Below are 18,166 nucleotides of genomic sequence, written 5' to 3' on the forward strand. Positions count from 1 at the left end.
CCCCCCCCCCCCCCCCCCGCCCGACCACACACACACACACACACACACACACAGATACCCACTTTTCAACAGAACTTGGGAAGCGTTTGAGACTGATTGAAAGCCGGGCATGTGAGAAGAAAAATTCGCAACGTGCCACTGAAGATCACTTACTTGGAGAAATGCTACAGTTTTATTGTTAACTTCCTATCACAGGCAGAATAAAACAAACCACTCCAACTCATTAAAAAAAACACTTCTTCCCGTTTCTCGAGCCTAACGGCCAATTACACATTCCAAAAAGGAGAAATTTCTTTTATACATAGAAAATTATTTGGCTGCAAATATGTCCAAAGTATTCCGCATTCTAATTGAATTACTCTCCCAAGCCCTTTCATTCCGAAGAATGGTCAAAAAATTCCCGATTATATTTCTCAATTTGAGATTCCTTATGTCGCTATCCACTGTCGTGTTTCTGTCAGGCTAGGAAGCGATCTTTCCCGATAGGTCTAATCAATGCACAAGTATATCAGTATGATACGACTGACAGTTCAGTACAGAGTAAATATCCCCTCCTTTCCCAAACTCTCTCTCTCTCACACACACACACACAAATTTACACGCCCTTATCGCATTGGAACAACTGCCCAAATATCAAACTCCAACAGCCCTCCAAAGTTGTCCTTTGCAAAAGGGTAACTTCAAAAACAAAAACCGAAAGGATTGCTGGAAGTCAGAAACAAACACAGAAATTGCTGGAAAAGACTTGTTGTGAGGAAGGGTCGCTGGACTCGAAACGTTAATTCCTGATTTTTCATCTATAGATGCTGCCAGACCTGCTGAGCTCTTCCAACAATTTCTGCCACTAACTTCAAAAACAAGGTTCGCTCGCATTCCAGTCGATAGGTATCCTGGGAGAGGGGTTTACACTTAATTATAGTGAGGAAAAACCCTGTCCCAGATTTTTGGCCAGTTGTTTGACTGCCCGGTAAATTTCAGAGTAACTAAAACAAACAACTTTTATTTCTGTTCTGACGAAGTGTCACTCGACCCGAAACGTTAATTCTGCTTTCTATCTCCATAAATGCTGTCATATCTGCTGAGCTTTTCCAACAACTTCTGTCTCTGTAACTTCAAAAGCAAGTCCACTCGCATTCCAGTCAATAAATATTCTGAGAGAGGCGTGTACACTTCATTATAAAGAAAGAAAAGCTGCCCCAGCTTTTAGCCAGCTGTTGGGCAAACCGGCCAATTTCAGAGCAACTAAAACAAACAACTTGTATTAAAAACCGAAGGAACTGCTGTTGCTGTAAATCTAAATCAAAAACAAGAACAGAACTTGCTGGAAAAGCTCAGCAGGTTTGGAAAGGAATCAGAATTTCGGGTCGAGTGTCCCTTCCTCAGATCTTGTCTCCACTGATGCTGCCAGACCTGCTGAGCTTTTCCAACAATTTCTGTCTCAGTAACTTTAAAAACAAGTTCGTTCGCATTCCAGTGGATAAATATTCTGGGAGAGGGACTTAATTATAACGAGGAAAAGCCTGTCCCAGATTTTAGCCAGCCGTTCGACAGCCCGGTCAATTTCAGAGTAGCTAAAACAAACAAATAAACTTTTACTTTCAGGTGCAGTTTGTCATGGTGAAGTTTACTTCTAGCCAGCACTGCTCGTTCTAAAGGTTTCAGTGCAGCAAGTCTGAGGGGTTGTGTGAATGAATGAAAGAATGAATGAATGTCTTTAGGCAATGCACTGACAGCTCAGGGTAGGGGGGAACTCACCGCGTCCATAGGCAATGTGCAGCTTGAGCGCCCGGCCACTCTTGAGCACCGCGACGTGCAGGTACGTGAACCAGATGCCGAAGGTGAGCAGGACCAGCAGCAGGAGCAGTTTGAACTGTTTGCGGATCTTCTTGACGGGGAAGCGCCACATCCTTTTTTTTTCTCAGTAGGAGTGCTGCAGCAGCAGCCGCCGCCGGGAGCCCATCTCCCTCTGCACTGTCAGTGGAGGGAGAAAGACACACACACGCACACACACTCAGCGAGAGAGAGAGAGAGAGAGAGACCCAGAGAAGGGAGACAGCAGCGGAGCTTCCCCTCCACTCTCTCTCTCTCTCCCCGGTAACAGCCGCTCTTCTCTACTCAAACACACATCACACACACACCACCACCCCCCCACCCCTCCCCTACCACCGCCCCCCACCCCTCCCCACTCCCTTCACTTTGCTCACGGCCGCCACCACATCTTTCAAAGCGGTGCCCACCCTGTCATTCACTGGGAAAAGGCGGATGGGTAAGTCATTGGTCTGCCAGGCGGGGCTGTGTGTGCATCCCTCTCTCCGCTAGCCCCCTGCTCTAACCTCCCACTGTGTGTGTGTGTGTGTGTGTGTGTGTCTTTCCCCCCCGCCCGCCGGCGCCAGCAGCGGACTCCCCTGCACCCGTCTACCAACCCTGCCGAAAAATGTTACATCGCCGTCTCCTCTCTCTCCCACCCACCGCGCGTCACCTCCCGCTCACGGCCAATAAAACACCGGGAACGGCCGACAGGCAGCGGCCTCCACCAATAGGAGGCGGGTCCTGTCGACGCCATCAGGTTAGGTTGCATGCCCCCTTTCAGCACGGTGACAGCTACTAGCGGATTGTACCATGATACCGGATAGGGGGAAATCAAAGACAGAAGGTGGACTCAATTATCTCTTTTGGAGGAGAATGAAGGTTTAATTTTAAAACTACATTTCCGTAGTTTTTACAGTATGTTTTGTGATGAGCAGGGCTCAATTTTTTTTATGGTAGTGAGATTTTCTTCTGTTGTCATGCAATAAACTCTCCAAAACGCACTATTGAAAAGTACTAGGGTAAGTACTAGGACAATGCAGCATTCATCAGGCAGGACGTTTTACTCCGAAAGGAAACTTCTGTTTTTGCAAATTGAAAAGAGAACCCAAAATATGAAAGCGCGCAAATTCAACAAAATAAAACTTTAACATTCTTCCCTCTTGCCCATTTATTTTTGTCTATTGCATTTTTGTGGAACGCGAATATAACGTTCGCTTTTTAACCTATGGGACAAAATTTGCAAGAAAATGGCCTTGTGTTTATATAGCTCCTTTCACCATCGTAGAAAGGCTGCTTCCAGTCAATGAGGTACTTTTGAAGTGTTCTAATGTGTCAAAAGCAGCAATTTCGCACACAAAGCTCCACAAACAGCAAGGTCATTATGACCAAGTGGCTCATTTTAATTACGTGAAGACTTGCTGGAGGAACAGCAATATGTTTTAGTGATGTTGAATCAAATGGGGATAATTCTGTTGTTCATCTAAATCGTTCCACTGGATATTTGAAGTCCACCTGAGAGAAAAGTCATAGTCTCAGGGTTCCATTTGGAAGAGGGTATTTGTGATAATGCTACCAACTGGAGTGTCAGTGGATAGATATGGCCAGCTCCTGAACCTACGCAGTTTGACTGTAAAAGGCAATGAGCTATGGTTGACATTTAAAACTATTTAAATCTCTAAATTGGCATTTAAAAAGAAACAGAGCTTGTGGGAATGGGAGCAAGGAATGACAAGGTATGGTATCATCTTCGTGAAAATCGAGGGAGGGTGAAGAAAGGAGGGAGGCCTGGGCAGCTGTTGATCACTTCCTCCCATTGCAAAGGTGGGCGAGGACAAATATAACCCGTTCATGGAAGAACCGCACAATTAAAGTGCCATCTTTTACTTCAATAAAACGCAGCAGCCTGGTGTCAGTCAGCGATCAGTCTCTACAGTGAGAAGGAAGTTGCAAACCATGGGGCTTTTCTTTTTTAAAAAAAAAACTTTAAATCCAAAGCTCTCACCCCTGCAACTTGCCAAGAACAGCATGACTGCTGCCACTCAGAGTCAGAGCCCAAAATGTCTACTTCAAGACCCTGAGTAAAGTTCAACGTCCGGCTGAGCGCAGCTTCAACACAAGCAGTTGGAATTGCTCTTGTCGGGAATATTGAGTGAATTCTGTTTCATTATTTATTCTCTCTCCCGTTCCTCTGCTCACAAATAAAAGAACGTGTGATATTGAAGAGCTGCAAATGCACGCTTCGTGTTTAAGGGCTTATTAAAAAAATACTGACATACACAGTAACACGTTGATCCGGGTGTAAAACACGCTCATTAGTCCCCACGATTAACCCTTCCTCATATTGGAGCGGATCTCTCACCAATTTTGAGGTAAAATGTTTTTATAAAAAGGAAACCCGTCGCGTGTCTGAACGCACACAACAGCTTTATATTCAGGAATCTCATTCCTACCAAGTCCGTATGATTAATGACCCAGTGTGAACTCTTTATTTCCTCTTGGCTGATCAGCAGAAAGTGAAATCCAGTTCTGGAGAAAACGTGTGGCTGACTGTTTGGAGATCAGGGTTCACCACAGAGAAATTGGCTTGCTTTCTTTTTAGAAAACGCGGCACATAAACTGCACACCCCCGCTGGCATAAAACAACGAGGTTTGTTTAACCAGCGGCTCAAAATAACACCAAGTCAGAAGTCACACGACACCGTCCAACAGGTTTATTTGAAATCACAAGCTTTCGAAGCCGAGCCCCTTCTTCAGGGGACTTCACCTGTGAGGTGTAGGGATAGAGTAGATAGGAGAGTCGGCAGAGAGTTTTAAAAGCCAGAGGCCATAAATTCAAGCTACGTGGTAGAGGATAAGAGAGGATGTGAGGAAAAGCTTTTTTTGTGGTGGGTGTCTGGAATTCGCTGCCTGAGGCGGTGGTGGAGACAGAGACTGTAAACTATTTTTAAAAGTACCTGGATCCGCACTTTTAAGTGCTGTAAACTGCAGGGCTGTGTGCAGGAAGGGCACCTGGGTCAGCACGGACAAGTAGCCACCTGTGTTGTTATCATTTCTACGGCTCTGCTTATAGGTCCTGAAACGTGCATTCAATGAAGGTCCAGACCCCGAACCCACAGTGATGGGACCCTCGTCCGTTTACCCAGCTCATTACTCTCCTGACCACGTGTACTGAGCACCTACCTACAACAATAAAAACAGGCCCTTCTGCTGTCATCACTGGAGCCAAATGGGACCACAGCGTTGGGTTAAAACTTGGATTTTCTACCCAGGCAATTCCATCCCCCACCTGAAGTGAAAAAAAAAGCTGAGGTGCAACAGGCAGAGAGAGAGAGAAGCTGGAATCTGCAGTGAAATGTTGCTGTCAATGTTTGTGTGACACCTGCCGGCGATGCTGATATGAGCTGAAGTGAATTATTCACACCCAGTCCACACTGTCCTTAGTCCCTCTCTACCCCAGCTCAGCTCCTTCCTGCTGGTCTGCAGCTTCCACAAGTTCGCTTTCCGTAAAAAAAACTACAAGGTGAACAAAGTTGATGCATGAGTAGAAATGTGACCAATTGGCGGCAGGTCAAAGTTTGTTTCATCCCTAACCTCTTCCTGTTTTAGGGGCCTCGACCTCAAACGGGTCTATCCACAGGCCCCTGCTGAGCATTTCCAGCATTTCCCTCAGTATTTTGGACACTGGCAATGTTAAGTCTAGATCCTTCAGGCATCTGTTGAGATCATGGGGCGCTGCTGATCGGCTCTTCACCTCGAACTAGTTCCCCGGGGATTTCCCTCAATGCCTTCTGTCTCTGTCCCATTGCCATCCAAATTATTCCCAAAACCCCCCAAGATTCCCGAAATTAAAAAAAAGAATTCCGTCCCATTATTTTTGAACAAACGTGTTTTGGACGTGATTCAAGTAGAAATAAATTAGTACACGCTATTCCAGAGACAGGTTATGTGCAGTTTTACCAACAACAGCAATCAGTACTAAGGACCCGAAACATTAACTCTTTTTTTTCCTTCACAGATGCTGCCAGACCAGCTGAGCTTTTCCAGCAACTTTGTTTTTGTTCCCGATTTACAGCAGTCCTTTCGGCTTTTACGTGCAGTTTTACTTGTCAAATTAAAAGCGACGCTACACAGTGATACCGGGAGGCTGCAACGGTTGGGTTTTTTTTTCCCACTGGAGTTGAGTTTACGCAAAGGCAGCATCGCACAGCTCCCATTATCAACATTTTACAGGTTTCTACCAGGTATGTGTAACACTTTCCTGATGAAAGGCGGTTCAGAAACTTCACAGTGCAAATTTTGAGAGGGTTAGTTTTGGAACGTCGTGATTGTGAATGGAAGGGTGTTTGGATGCATCTTATGCCCTACATCATTGGGGTGAAAAAGAAATACCCTCTAGAAACTCAAAAGATTTAAAGCAATTATGCAACGCAGATGAATGTGAACGGAAAACTCCTTTTACTTGGTAATGAGCTAAAGGAAAAGCTCCAACATATGTCAGGATGCAATAAAAAGGCAGGTAGATTCAATGTCAAAACTTGGACCTTGTGATTAAGTTTCTGACTTAGAGGGCTTGTGGCGCAATGCTTGTGACCCTCCCTCTGGACCAAGAAGTCTGTGTTCAACTCCAACCTGCTCCAGAGGTGTGTAATAACATGGCTGAATAGGTTGACTCGGGTGATCCCTGGAGGATTGTCTTATGAGAGAGCTGATCTCATTGAAACATGTCAGATTCTTAAGGGGCTTGACAGGGTAAATGCTGAGAGGATGTTTCCCCACTTGGGAGACTCAAGGACCAGAGGGCATAGTCTCAGAATAAAGGGGCACTAATTTTAAGACTGAGATGAGGAAGAATTTCTTCTTTCAGAGGGTTCTAAGTCTTTGGAACTGTTTGCCACAGAAAGCTGTGGGGGCAGACCCCTTGAGTATATTTAAGGCTGAGGTAGACAGATAGATTCTTGATCAGTAGGGGAATCAAGAATTGGGAGAAAGGGCACAAAAGTGGAACTGAGGAATGTCAGATCAGCCTTTATCCTATTAAATGGCAGACAATGCTGGAGGGGCTGACTGGCCTATTCCTCTTCCTATTTCTTATGGTCTTAAGAAGCAAATAAATCAATGAAAGAAAATGGCCCAGTGAATATTAGGAAAAGTACTGAAAGATGCCAAATTAATTGTTATTTCTGCAGAACTTTTAGCAAGGGAGAAATACTACTTTTTGAGTTAATAGACTGGCTCTTTAATGCTTATGTGGTTGACAAAGTTCAGGTCATGTGCAGAAGTTGCTGACACATTATCACCTGATAGTGATATTTAGTATGAAAATTGGCTCAGATAGATGGCTCACATCTATGTTAGACATCACTATTCCAGGGACTAGAACACAGATTCCAAGCTGACACTTCAGTGTAGCATTTACACAGAACTGCACTATCTTTTGGGTGAGGTGTTAAAACAATTCACATCTGTCCTCTTGAGTGGACATAAAAGCTCAGCAGTTCTCCTGGCCAACATCTAGAACAAATGATCTGGTTTTCATTCACTGAATTACTGTTTGTGGGATCTTGCTTTGCATTTCAATACTGTAAGGAAAGTCACTGTAGTCCAATTCTCTTATCAGAGAGACTGGTGGTGGTTTAACGTGAGGCTCACTGTTCTTCAGGTGAGGGGAGAGATTGATAAGAAGGGACCTTGATGGTAACCCCAGCCAGAACCCATGCTGTTGGTGTCACTTTGTGTTCCAAATTAGCTGCCCAGCCAAGTGAGCCAACCAACCCCTAAATTTCAATACAGTACACCAGTGATGACTTCAATGGATATAAATATGTTTTGGGATGTTTTAAATGCAAACATTTCTTTAATTTTGTTTTGTCCACCCGAAGATTTAGTTAGAATGTGGTATACTACTGGAGCAAAATTCTAGTGAAATTCAAGTTGCGCAAAGTTGCTGTTCCTTTTTGATCTCTTACAGTTTCCCATGGTACTCTTCCAGCCTTGCTTTTCAGAACTCTGTTGCAGAACCATTTACCTCACCACCTTTGTCTTCCATCATGAATACTTAAAAGCTATCTCTATGACCAACTGCAACCCTTTCATCCTTCCCAAACTTGATACAAGCCTGCACAAAGTAGACCATTTGATTTACAGCACATCCATTCCCTCTACTACTGACAGTGTGTACCGTCTGTAGGGTACACTGCAGAAATTCACTAAAGCACCTCAGAAACAACCTTCCCAACCCACAACCACTAACTTCCGAGAAGGACAAGGGGCCACAGATATTTGGAAACGCCACTACCTGCAAATTCCTTTCCAAGCCACACACCATCCTGACTTCGAAATATATCCTTCAGTGTCACTGGGTAAAAGTCCTGAAATTCCCTCCCTAACAGCATTGTGGGGGTACCCACACCAAATGGACTGCAATGGTTCAAGATGACAGTTCACCACCACCTTCCCAAAGGGAAACTATGGCTGGAAAATAAATGCTATCCCAAGTCCCCTCAATGAATTTTTAAAAAATGAGGAATAAGAAAATAAGTAATTCTGACTTGTGATTTTGCATTCAGTGATCAAACAAAAGATTTAGATCTTGGTTGATGTGATACAAAGAGAAACAGCCAAAATTTTTATTTGTTCACTACATTTCACATTTAATACCTCCTATCATTATTTTTACTTTATCCAAGATGTGCTTTATATACACATAGTGAGGTCTCCACAATGCTGAATATGATTTGGATTCCTAATGTTTCCTTTATTGCAACAGAGGTCCCACTTTAAAAATCCTTCTTTGGCTGTAAAATGCTTTGAGATGACTCATGTTTCTGAACGGTGCTATATGAATGCAGGTTTTGTATTTTGCATAAAATGCAACCAGTGATGTGCACTGATGCCTTAGGGTTATTGGTGAGCATAATAAAAAATCAAAATAAATTATTAAAATGTAGCCTGAAAATTGCAAAAGTCCTTCTCAGAAAAATGATAACTTTTAGTCAAGAAAATGCTTTCATTAGACATTCTGTAAATTGAAGAATTAAATGAGTTGATTTAAAAGAAAGTAGAAATGTCATATATACACAGCATTTCAATCAACAATCGAAGAGACACAAGATAGAAATTTTTTCCCAACTGAAATTCTGTCCATTAAATTTCCAACGCTCCTATTTTAAATGGTTCATAACTACGATTGACTTGTACTCATCTTCCACCCAAATCTCTACATTAATTTGATTGCCTATTGCCATCCTGCAAACACAATCCCAACACAGATTTTTCTTTAACTACCTACTCCCTGAAAGAGCCATTACCTTTGCAAACAGTCAATCACCATTTAATCGTTCCTACAATCATATGTTCTTCCCTAACAATTTTGTCAAGTAATTGCCCATACATTTTCTCCCCTATGCTATTATCTGGGCTTTATAAAGGTTGTTTCTATATAATAGAGTAGTTTACATTTATTTCTTCTAATCTAGTGCATTCACGGTGATGTCTCCTCAATGTAAAATAGGAATACAAATTGGATGATCACTTTTCTAAACACCTAATTTCACTCTTTTCAAACAACTTCAATTTCCCCGCCTGCTCAATCGTTTTCATATTTCACCTACTGAACAGCTCCAGTCAATTCAATGCAGACTTCTGCAACAGGATCTAATCTTTCTCGCAGCCACATTGCAACACACCAGCCAAAACACATTTTAGCAATTTATTGGTATTCCCAGTTTTCCGGCCAGATTCTCCCACTTTCCTGTAACCATTTTCTCTTGCAGTTTAGACCTCTTTGTTGCTCCATTTATCAAATGAAAACCATCCAAATAAATGTGGAAAACTGTTCCCTCCAGGGCACAAAAGATATATGTGTAATGGCATCCAGTCAGCCTTTAACCTTTTATTGTATGGGATGACAGAATGCAACTCTCTCCACCCCAGAACCATGATGGAAAGAGGAAGGGCCCCCTTAAACATGGCCTTCGACTTGCGATCCCCACCAATGGAAGATAAGGCCTGATATCACTGGGTGTAAAGTTCTGTCTTGTTAACAAAGATAGAAAATGAACCACCCGTGACTCTTATTAGGAAGGGACTCTTGACTTAACCAAGGCAATAGTAGGTTCAACTTAGATTGGCTGGATGAACATAATTATTAAACTTAATGGGAGCCAGAGATGGTACAACTAATTGAATCTAGAGCTGGTCTCCTCGATTCTCACCCAGGACTGTATGGTATCATTGGATTGGTTGGAGCCTAATAAAGTATCCAACATTAGTTTTTTTTAGGACCATTATCTTAAACAACACTGAAAGTGAGTAAAAGTCAACATAGTCCCAGAGAACCAAGGAATGCTTTCTTATTTGAGAAACACGGCTGGTGGTAAGTTTAATCTGAGTGTCACCATGCCTCAGGAGAGGGGTGAGGCTGGCAAGGTGGGACCTTCATATACATCAAAAATCCAATCAGTCCGTTGACACCAAGTATGTTTGTAGAATCTCCTGATACATACAGCACAGAAACAGACCCTTTCGTCCAACCAGTCCATGCCGAACATAATCCCAAACTAAACTAGTCCCACCTGCCTTCTCCTGACCCATATTGCTCCAAACCGTTCCTATTCATGTACTTATCCAAATGTCTTTTAAACACTGTAATACTGCCCACATCCACCACTTCCTCAGAAATTCCATTCCACACACAAACCACCCTCTGTGTAAAAAAACTTGCCTCTCATGTCTTTTGTAAATCTCTCTCCTCTCACCTTAAAAATGTGCCCCCTAGTCTTGAAATACCCCATCATAGTGAAAAGACACCTACCATTAACCCCATCTATACCCCTCAAGATTTTATAAACGTCTATAAGGTCACCTCTCAACCTCCTGTGCTCCAGTGAAAAGAGTTCCTGCTGGTTAAACAAGTTCCTGCAAGACTTTATAACCTACAAAAGGATCTAATTTCCAACGATTACCACCCTCAACACCCCTATTGGCTGAACTACCTATTTTAAGCATTTAGCCTGTCTCTCGTCACAATATAGAAATGGGTGAATGAACTCAGATGTTTGTCTAGGTTTACTTTTGGGTCAGGTAGAAAGAGTCCAAAGTCTTACTCCAAGCACCACCTATCTGTTACAAAACTGAAGACCAGAATTGGCCCCTCAAGTTGCTCATTTTCTCTCCTGCCATTTATATTTTTAATCTCTCCTCTCTTGGATTTTCAGATTTGAAGCATGAAGAGTCCTGAAGAAGCGTTATACCCGAAACGTTGACTGCTCCTTTCCTCCAGATGCTGCCAGGCCTGCTGTGTTCTTCCAGCCTCCTGTCTGTCTACCTTGAAGCATGAGCTAATCTTCTCTTTTCAAATGCTGGTCAACCTGTTCTGATTTTCTCACAATTTCTTCTTTTTACTTCAGATTTTCAGTTATTTGTGAGTTTTTATAAAATCTCTCAAGACAAGAGTACATTTTACACAAAAGCATCTTTACCTTCAAGTGATAATTTCCAGCAGTTTGCTCCGAATAATGCACCTAGCTTAAAAACTTGCAAAACTGATATAATTTAATGTGTCAAGATTGTGCAATTAAGTTTCACTTTGACAATCAGTTTCACAGAGGAGAAAGCAGTTCAATCCATTGTACTGTCACACAATGAGTCTGAACAGAAAGGGTTTGATTCATTGAAATTCTATATCATGGGAAATTCTATATCAAGACCCATTTTATTGGAATTCCATACAATAGAAGTAAATGGAAAAAGCATATCACAGTGTTCTGTGCAATGGAATGAACGAGAAGGAGTTATGATGTGGAGGTGCTGGTGTTGGACTTGGGTGGACAAAGTCACAAGTCACATGACACCAGGTTATAGCCCAACAGGTTTATTTGAAATCACAAGCTTTCGGAACACTGCTCCTTCGCCAGGATCCTCTTCCAGCGTGTTATTTAATTGTCCACCACTGTTCATGACTGGATGTGGCAGGACTGCAGAGCATAGATCTGATCCATTGGTTGTAGAATCACTTAGCTTTGTCTATCACATTGCTGCTTATTCTGTCAGTAGTCCTGATTTACAGCTTCATCAGGTTGGCACATTGCCCCTGACATGCTCTCCTGCATTCTTCATTGAACCAGGGGTTGATCCTATTTCTTGTTTGACTGGGGATATGCTGGGCTGTGAGGTTGCAAATTGTGCTGGAGAACAATTCTGCTACTGCTGATGGACCACTGAGCTTCATGGACATTCAGTCCTGAGTTATTAGATCTGTTTGAAGTCTGTCCCATGTAGCATGGTGATAGTGCCACACAACATAATGAACGATATTCTCACTGTGAAGGCAGGACTTCCTCTCCACAAAAACTGTGTGGCAGTCACTCTTATCAATTCTGTTGTGGACAGAAACACCTGGAGCTGGCCTATTGGTAAGGATGAGGGTCAAATATTCTTTTCCTATTCTTGATTTCTTCACCACCTGCCACAGACCCAATCTAGCAGCTTTGTCCTTCAGGACCCGGCCAGCTTGGTCCATAGTGCTGCTGCCGAACTGATTTTGTTAATAGGCATTGAAGCCCCCCCACCTGGAGTACACTCTTTGCCCTTGCAAACCTCAACGCATCCTCCAAGTGTTGTCCAACATGTACAAATGCTGGTTCACCAGCCAAGAGAGGATGGTATGTGGTAATCAGCAGGAGGTTTCCTCATTCATGTTTGACCTGGTTCCATGAGATCTCAAGGTGTCTGGAGTCAATGTTGAGGCCAGCCTTTCCAACTGTGCACCACTGTGTCACCATGTCAGCTGGGCCTTTCATGCCAAAGACAGGACCTAACCAAGGATGGTGATGGTGGTGTCTGGGACATTGTCTATATGTGTGTATAGTGGCTGTGGAGCAGGGTATGTACCTGTCCTTTCAACTACACAGTGTATTGGAGGCAAACTTAGAAAAGAAGAAGAAAATATCCTGAAAAGCCGTTTCATAGATGAACCAACTTTTCATATGTAAGTCCACAAAAATATTCAGCCAGCTTTTTGTTGGGTCACAGAACTATAAAGCACCAAGGAAGATAATTCAACCTATTATGCCTGCGCTGACTCTTTGAAAGAACTTCTTATTTGTTCACAATCCTACTTTTCCCTTGAAAACTTCTTACCTTTCAATCATTTTGAATGTTCCCTTTGAATTTTCTTCCATTGGTCTTTCAGTGAGCCTGGCTGCATTTCAAAAAAATTCTTCACAACTCTCCCCTGGTTATTTTGTTACTTACCTTAAAATTGCTTTCTCTGATTAATGACCTTCCTGTCATTGGAAACTGTTTTTGTTACTATTCTATCGGAAGCACCCATAATTTTGTGAAATTCTAAGAAATTACCTGTTGACCCTGATTTCTCCAATCCCAATTAAAAACAAATCTCTCATCCTGTCAGCTATGTAAACCTCCTTGGGATAAACACCTGGGTTAATACATTCTTCGTAAAATGTGATGCCAAGAATTGAACACAACGTTCCAGCTGAGACCGATATTTACAGGGAGGCAAGGAGGGAAAGTAGTGGCTGGGAAGCCATGGATACATTGGCAGGATTACCTTTGTACCTTTCTTCACAGCCATGGGTTGAATATTACATTTTCTTTGGCTAAGTGTCAATTTTGTCAAGTTTCATGGAGGGTTTCTATTCATGAGGCCAAGCTAACTTTCTCACCCTATCTTCCCAGACTCACCTCATTAACTACCCGACTTCTAAGGTCATCCAATGCTAGCCCAATTCTGCTACCCGGAAGAATATGCCACTGCTGTAACATCCTGGAATTGACTGCATCCCTGGCACCCTGCCATTTCTAAATGGTTGTGAGCACCTGGGCGCACATCATTCTGGAGCATTCTGAATGTTCTGGAGCACGGTTTATGGCTTTTGTCCTGCACTCGGCGGAAAAAAGGGAAAATTGGTGCCCTACTTTTTGGGCAGGCACCTGGCAATCTGGTGCAAAAGAGGGATGTCCTCCTCCCCCAGGATCAGCAGAGGAGTTTACTTCATCAGATCCTGACAGTCTGGCCCAAGGATGCCAACTGGATCATTGTGAAGTCAGCAGACTAGAGGATCTTGATCTCGAGGGAGTGCAGCGAAGGTTTACCAAGCTGATTCCCGGGATGGCGGGACTGACGTATGAGGAGAGATTGACTGGGTTAAGATAGTTTTTGCTGGAGTTTAGATGAATGAGGGGGTGTCTCATACAGACTTATAAAATTCTAACAGGACGAGACAGGGTAGATGCAGGGAGGATGTTCCCGATGGTGGGTGTGCCCAGAACCAGTGGTCACAGTCTGAGGATTCGGGGTAGACCATTTAGGACAGAGACGAGGAGAAATTTCTTCACCCAAAGAGTGGTGAGCCTGTGGAATTCATTACCACAGAAAGTAGTTGATGTATTCAAGAGGCAGCTAGATATAGCACTTGGGGTGAATGGGATCAAAGGCTCTGAGGAGAAAGCAGGATTAGGCTATTGAGTTGGATGATCAGCCATGATTGAGATGAATGGTGGAGCAGGTTCGAAGGGCCGAATGGCCTCCCCCTGCTCCAATCTTCTATGTTTCTATTTCTCTATGAATGCCCAGCAGTGAAGGCAGAAAGTCAATGACCTTCCTCACTCAGTCATATCAAGTGTAAACCTCTTCTGTCTGCTACCCCATACTTACTATCTATACTACAGCACCTATCTCTTCCCAGGGCTCATGCTCTACCACTTTCACTGTTGTACACAATGTCTTCCCTCACTCGCTGTCATCCACCCCAACCCTCTATCCTCTTCATCCTGCATGGCATCTGTGCTACATACTCACTTGCTTGGGACACCTCACCACCAATCTCCCACAAGCACTGATAGCTGTGCTACCCATTTTCACATCAATGGAGACCTCCGTTTCTCTCATTCCAGGAGAAAACAGCCCACAATACTGTGGTAGCCTGCCTATTATTTCGCTCTTCACCCATTATAAGGAGTGGATCTCGATCCTGCTCACCTGAGTGGATGAGTGACTGTACTCAAGCCTTTAGATTGTTGTTGGAATTTGCCCTTCACTTACTGGGAACCCCTGACTAAAGACTGTTTCCCTTGACTTGACTGAGGACTACTGACAACCAGGATAGCTTCTTGGCTTTCTGTCGGGAATTCTTGGCATTTAATTTCCTGGCGGTTGGGGGTATGACAGAAAAAGTTGTGTGTTAATGAGGTGAGATGTGCAGTTAATGAGCCCGATAACGAGAATGATCCCAGTTAATAGGCACCTCGCCACTGCCTACCAAGAATCTGATCTTAATATCTGGAGCTTAGCCGAAAAGTGCAGTTAATTAGTCCCAAAGAAAGGTCCTGCTGTGATTCTCTCTGAATTCTCACCCTCATGGTTTGGGGCTGTATAAGATTCTGCCCATAATTTCCCTCTCGAATGAATGTAAAAGCTCCTAAAGGATTATTGCATGAAGAAACATAAGAGTTCTTCCTGCAGACCTGGTCAATATTTATCCCTCAACCAACTTCACTGAGAAACGTTATTAGGTCAATTATCTCATAACTGCTAATGCGGCTTTGTCGTGTAAAACTTGTATGCTGCATTTCCTTGCATTACAACTGCTTCACTAATACCTCATTGACTATAAACTCTTCCAGCTCATCCTTAGGACATGAAATGCACTATAGCAATGTAAATTCCTTGTCTCAACTCATCTGAATCTGTTCAACGGTGGCAATGAAATCCTTACAGTGTGGAAGTAGGCTTTTCAGCCCATCAAGTCAATTCCAACCCTCCAAAGAGCATTCCACACGGACCCTGCCCCTACCCTATCCCTATAACCCTGCAGCTCTCATGCCTATCCTGCCAATGTTTACTCCTTAATCAATACATCAAAAGTACAGGTTTTCAGATTATTATCTCACATTATCTAGAACTGTAATTATTACATTCCTGTATATGTGAGCATTTACTGTGTGCATATTGGCTACTACGTTTCCAAAATTATAATAATGATTATGCTTCAAAAGCACTTCATTGCTACAAAATGTTGTGAGACATCCAACTGTCATGTAAAATGCTACATAAATATAAACCTTTGTTTCTTCTTTACATCAATCTCTCTCTCTCTCTCTCTCTGATCTAACTTTCATTAAATTGTTTCCAATCCATCATTCACCCTCCATGTGGATTTCCCCAATCACCGTTAGTAATTTAGAGGGGACAGACTGATGCTGTGGCGAAATGGTTCAAATCCCATTGTGATATCTGGTGGAATTTAAATTAATTTAATAAGTCTGGAATATCTTAGTACAGGTGACCAGGACAACTATCAGTTACTTTTGTAAAAGACCATCTGCTTCATTAGTGAACTTATCGAGAAGAATCTGCCATCTTCCTAGAGCCTGGCCTAAATGAAACTGCCATCCTTACCTGGTCTGGCCTACATGTGACTCCAGACCCAAAGCAATGTGGTTGACTCTGAACTGCCGTCTGGGCAACTTGGGATGGGCAATAAATGTTGGCCTAGCCAGCTATGCCCTCACCCCATTCATGAATAAAGAAAGAAATGACTCCAGACTCCCAGTGGTTGACTGTTAACTGCCCTCCAAAATGGCCTAGCAAGCCGTACATTTCAAGAGGAATTAGGGATAGGCAACAAACGCTGGCCTTGCCAAGGACATCCACATCCCATGCAAGAATAAAAAAAAACTAATTCCAAATCAGAGTAACTCGCATTCAAAAACAGAAATTTCTGGAGAAACACAGCAGGTCTGGCAGCATCTCTGACAGAAAGCAGAGTTAACATTTCGAGTCCAGTGACTCTTATTCACAACTGAAGCTGGAAAAAGTTGGGAAATATAAAGGTAGGGCAAGTGAATGGATAGGCTAAGACGGAGCCAACAGAGAGAGAGTGACAGTTAGGCAGACAAAGGGATGGATAATGGTAAGCCATGGAGAAAGGAAAAACTGATAATGGGGCCCATTAGTAGGTGAGAATGGGTTGGCTGTGCTGAAAACAACACATGTCATGATAGGGCTTTGGTGTGTGGGATGGCGTAAAATAATGGAAGAAGGTGTGCTGGTTCTAAAATTATTCAACAGAGTTTTCTGTGGTGTATCTTTTGTCTTCTAGTGTTAAGTGCATAATCAAAAAGGCATAAATCAGGAATGTGAAGAAACATTGTCTATTTGCCTGAAAGAGTTCAACTCCAAAAATACTCTAGCATCTTGGTAACATCCAGAACAAAGCAGCTTCACTGGGATCCTATCCACTAACCATAAACATTCACAACTCTAGATATATGGGAAGCAATAATTTCATTTTCAAGAACATAACAAAAGAATCCATTTGCTGTACTGGTGCCATACAAAAATTATTCCAAATTTCTTCATTTAACATGCAAATTCTCCCTCAACTTCTATTCGTAACCCACACTGCACCATCTCACTGTACCTTGGAACAGAATAATCTCTGACTCACGAGAAATTCGACAAGGAAACTGTGGTATATATTTTTAAAGTGTTTGAGAATTGGAAAGATTTATTCACTTTTTTTCAGTCACCGTTTGAAGAGAACAAAATGATTTCATAAAACAGTGAAGATGTGAAATTCTTCATGAATGTTTAAATCCTATCTAGAAAACTATGAGCTAAATTAATATTTATTGCCTGCACCAACACATAAGACAGCATGGAAGAAGAAAAGACTAATCAAGACATCAAGCCTATTTTTTACGAACCCTGTTCCTACCATATATTATAAATTATTGAAATAAATTTCACAGAAATATCTTAAAAATTGAAATTCCAGAGGATTCTTTTACTGCTTGTACCATAACTATTCAATTTCACCAACATCATGTTGAGGTTGTACATGACATTAGTGAGGCCACTTCTGGAATACTGTGTTCAGTTCTGGTCACCCTGTTATAGGAAGGATATTACTGAACTGGAAAGATATCAGAAAAGCTTTACGAGGATTGCCAGGAACAGAGGGGCTGACATATAAAATAGACTGGAAAGGCTGGGACTTTTTTGACTGGAGTGTAGCAGGTTCAGGGGTGACCTTATTGGTGTTTATAAAATCATGGGGGCATAGATAAGGAGAATGAAAAGTGTGTTTTTCCTAGGGTGGGGGAGTTCACAACTTGGGGCCTACTTTTAAGGTGAGAAGAAAAAGATTTAAAAAGGACATGAGGGGTAACTTTTACACAGGGTGTGGAATGAATTTCCACAGAGAGTGGTGGATGCAGGTTACAAGATTTAAAAGACATTTAGATAAGTATTTGAATAGGAAATATTTTGAAGGATGTGGACCAGGCGCAGGCAGGTGGGACTAGATTAGTTTGGGAACATGGTTGACAT

General features: G+C 42.6%; 1 protein-coding gene across 2 annotated transcripts in view; it reads right to left on the reverse strand.

The window, feature by feature from the left end:
* b4galnt4a (beta-1,4-N-acetyl-galactosaminyl transferase 4a) overlaps positions 1 to 2,065 on the reverse strand; it is a 659,693-nt gene extending 657,628 nt beyond the window's left edge. For both annotated transcript variants that reach the window (XM_048607214.1, XM_048607215.1), the window contains exon 1: positions 1,756 to 2,065. In XM_048607214.1, the coding sequence (XP_048463171.1) occupies positions 1,756 to 1,906 (151 nt within the window). In that variant the 5' untranslated portion in view covers positions 1,907 to 2,065. The remainder of the gene's footprint in view (positions 1 to 1,755) is intronic.
* Positions 2,066 to 18,166: the final 16,101 nt, after the last annotated feature.

The sequence above is a fragment of the Rhincodon typus genome, chromosome 17 (genome assembly GCF_021869965.1).
Source record: "Rhincodon typus isolate 14 chromosome 17, sRhiTyp1.1, whole genome shotgun sequence".
NCBI lineage: Eukaryota > Metazoa > Chordata > Chondrichthyes > Orectolobiformes > Rhincodontidae > Rhincodon > Rhincodon typus.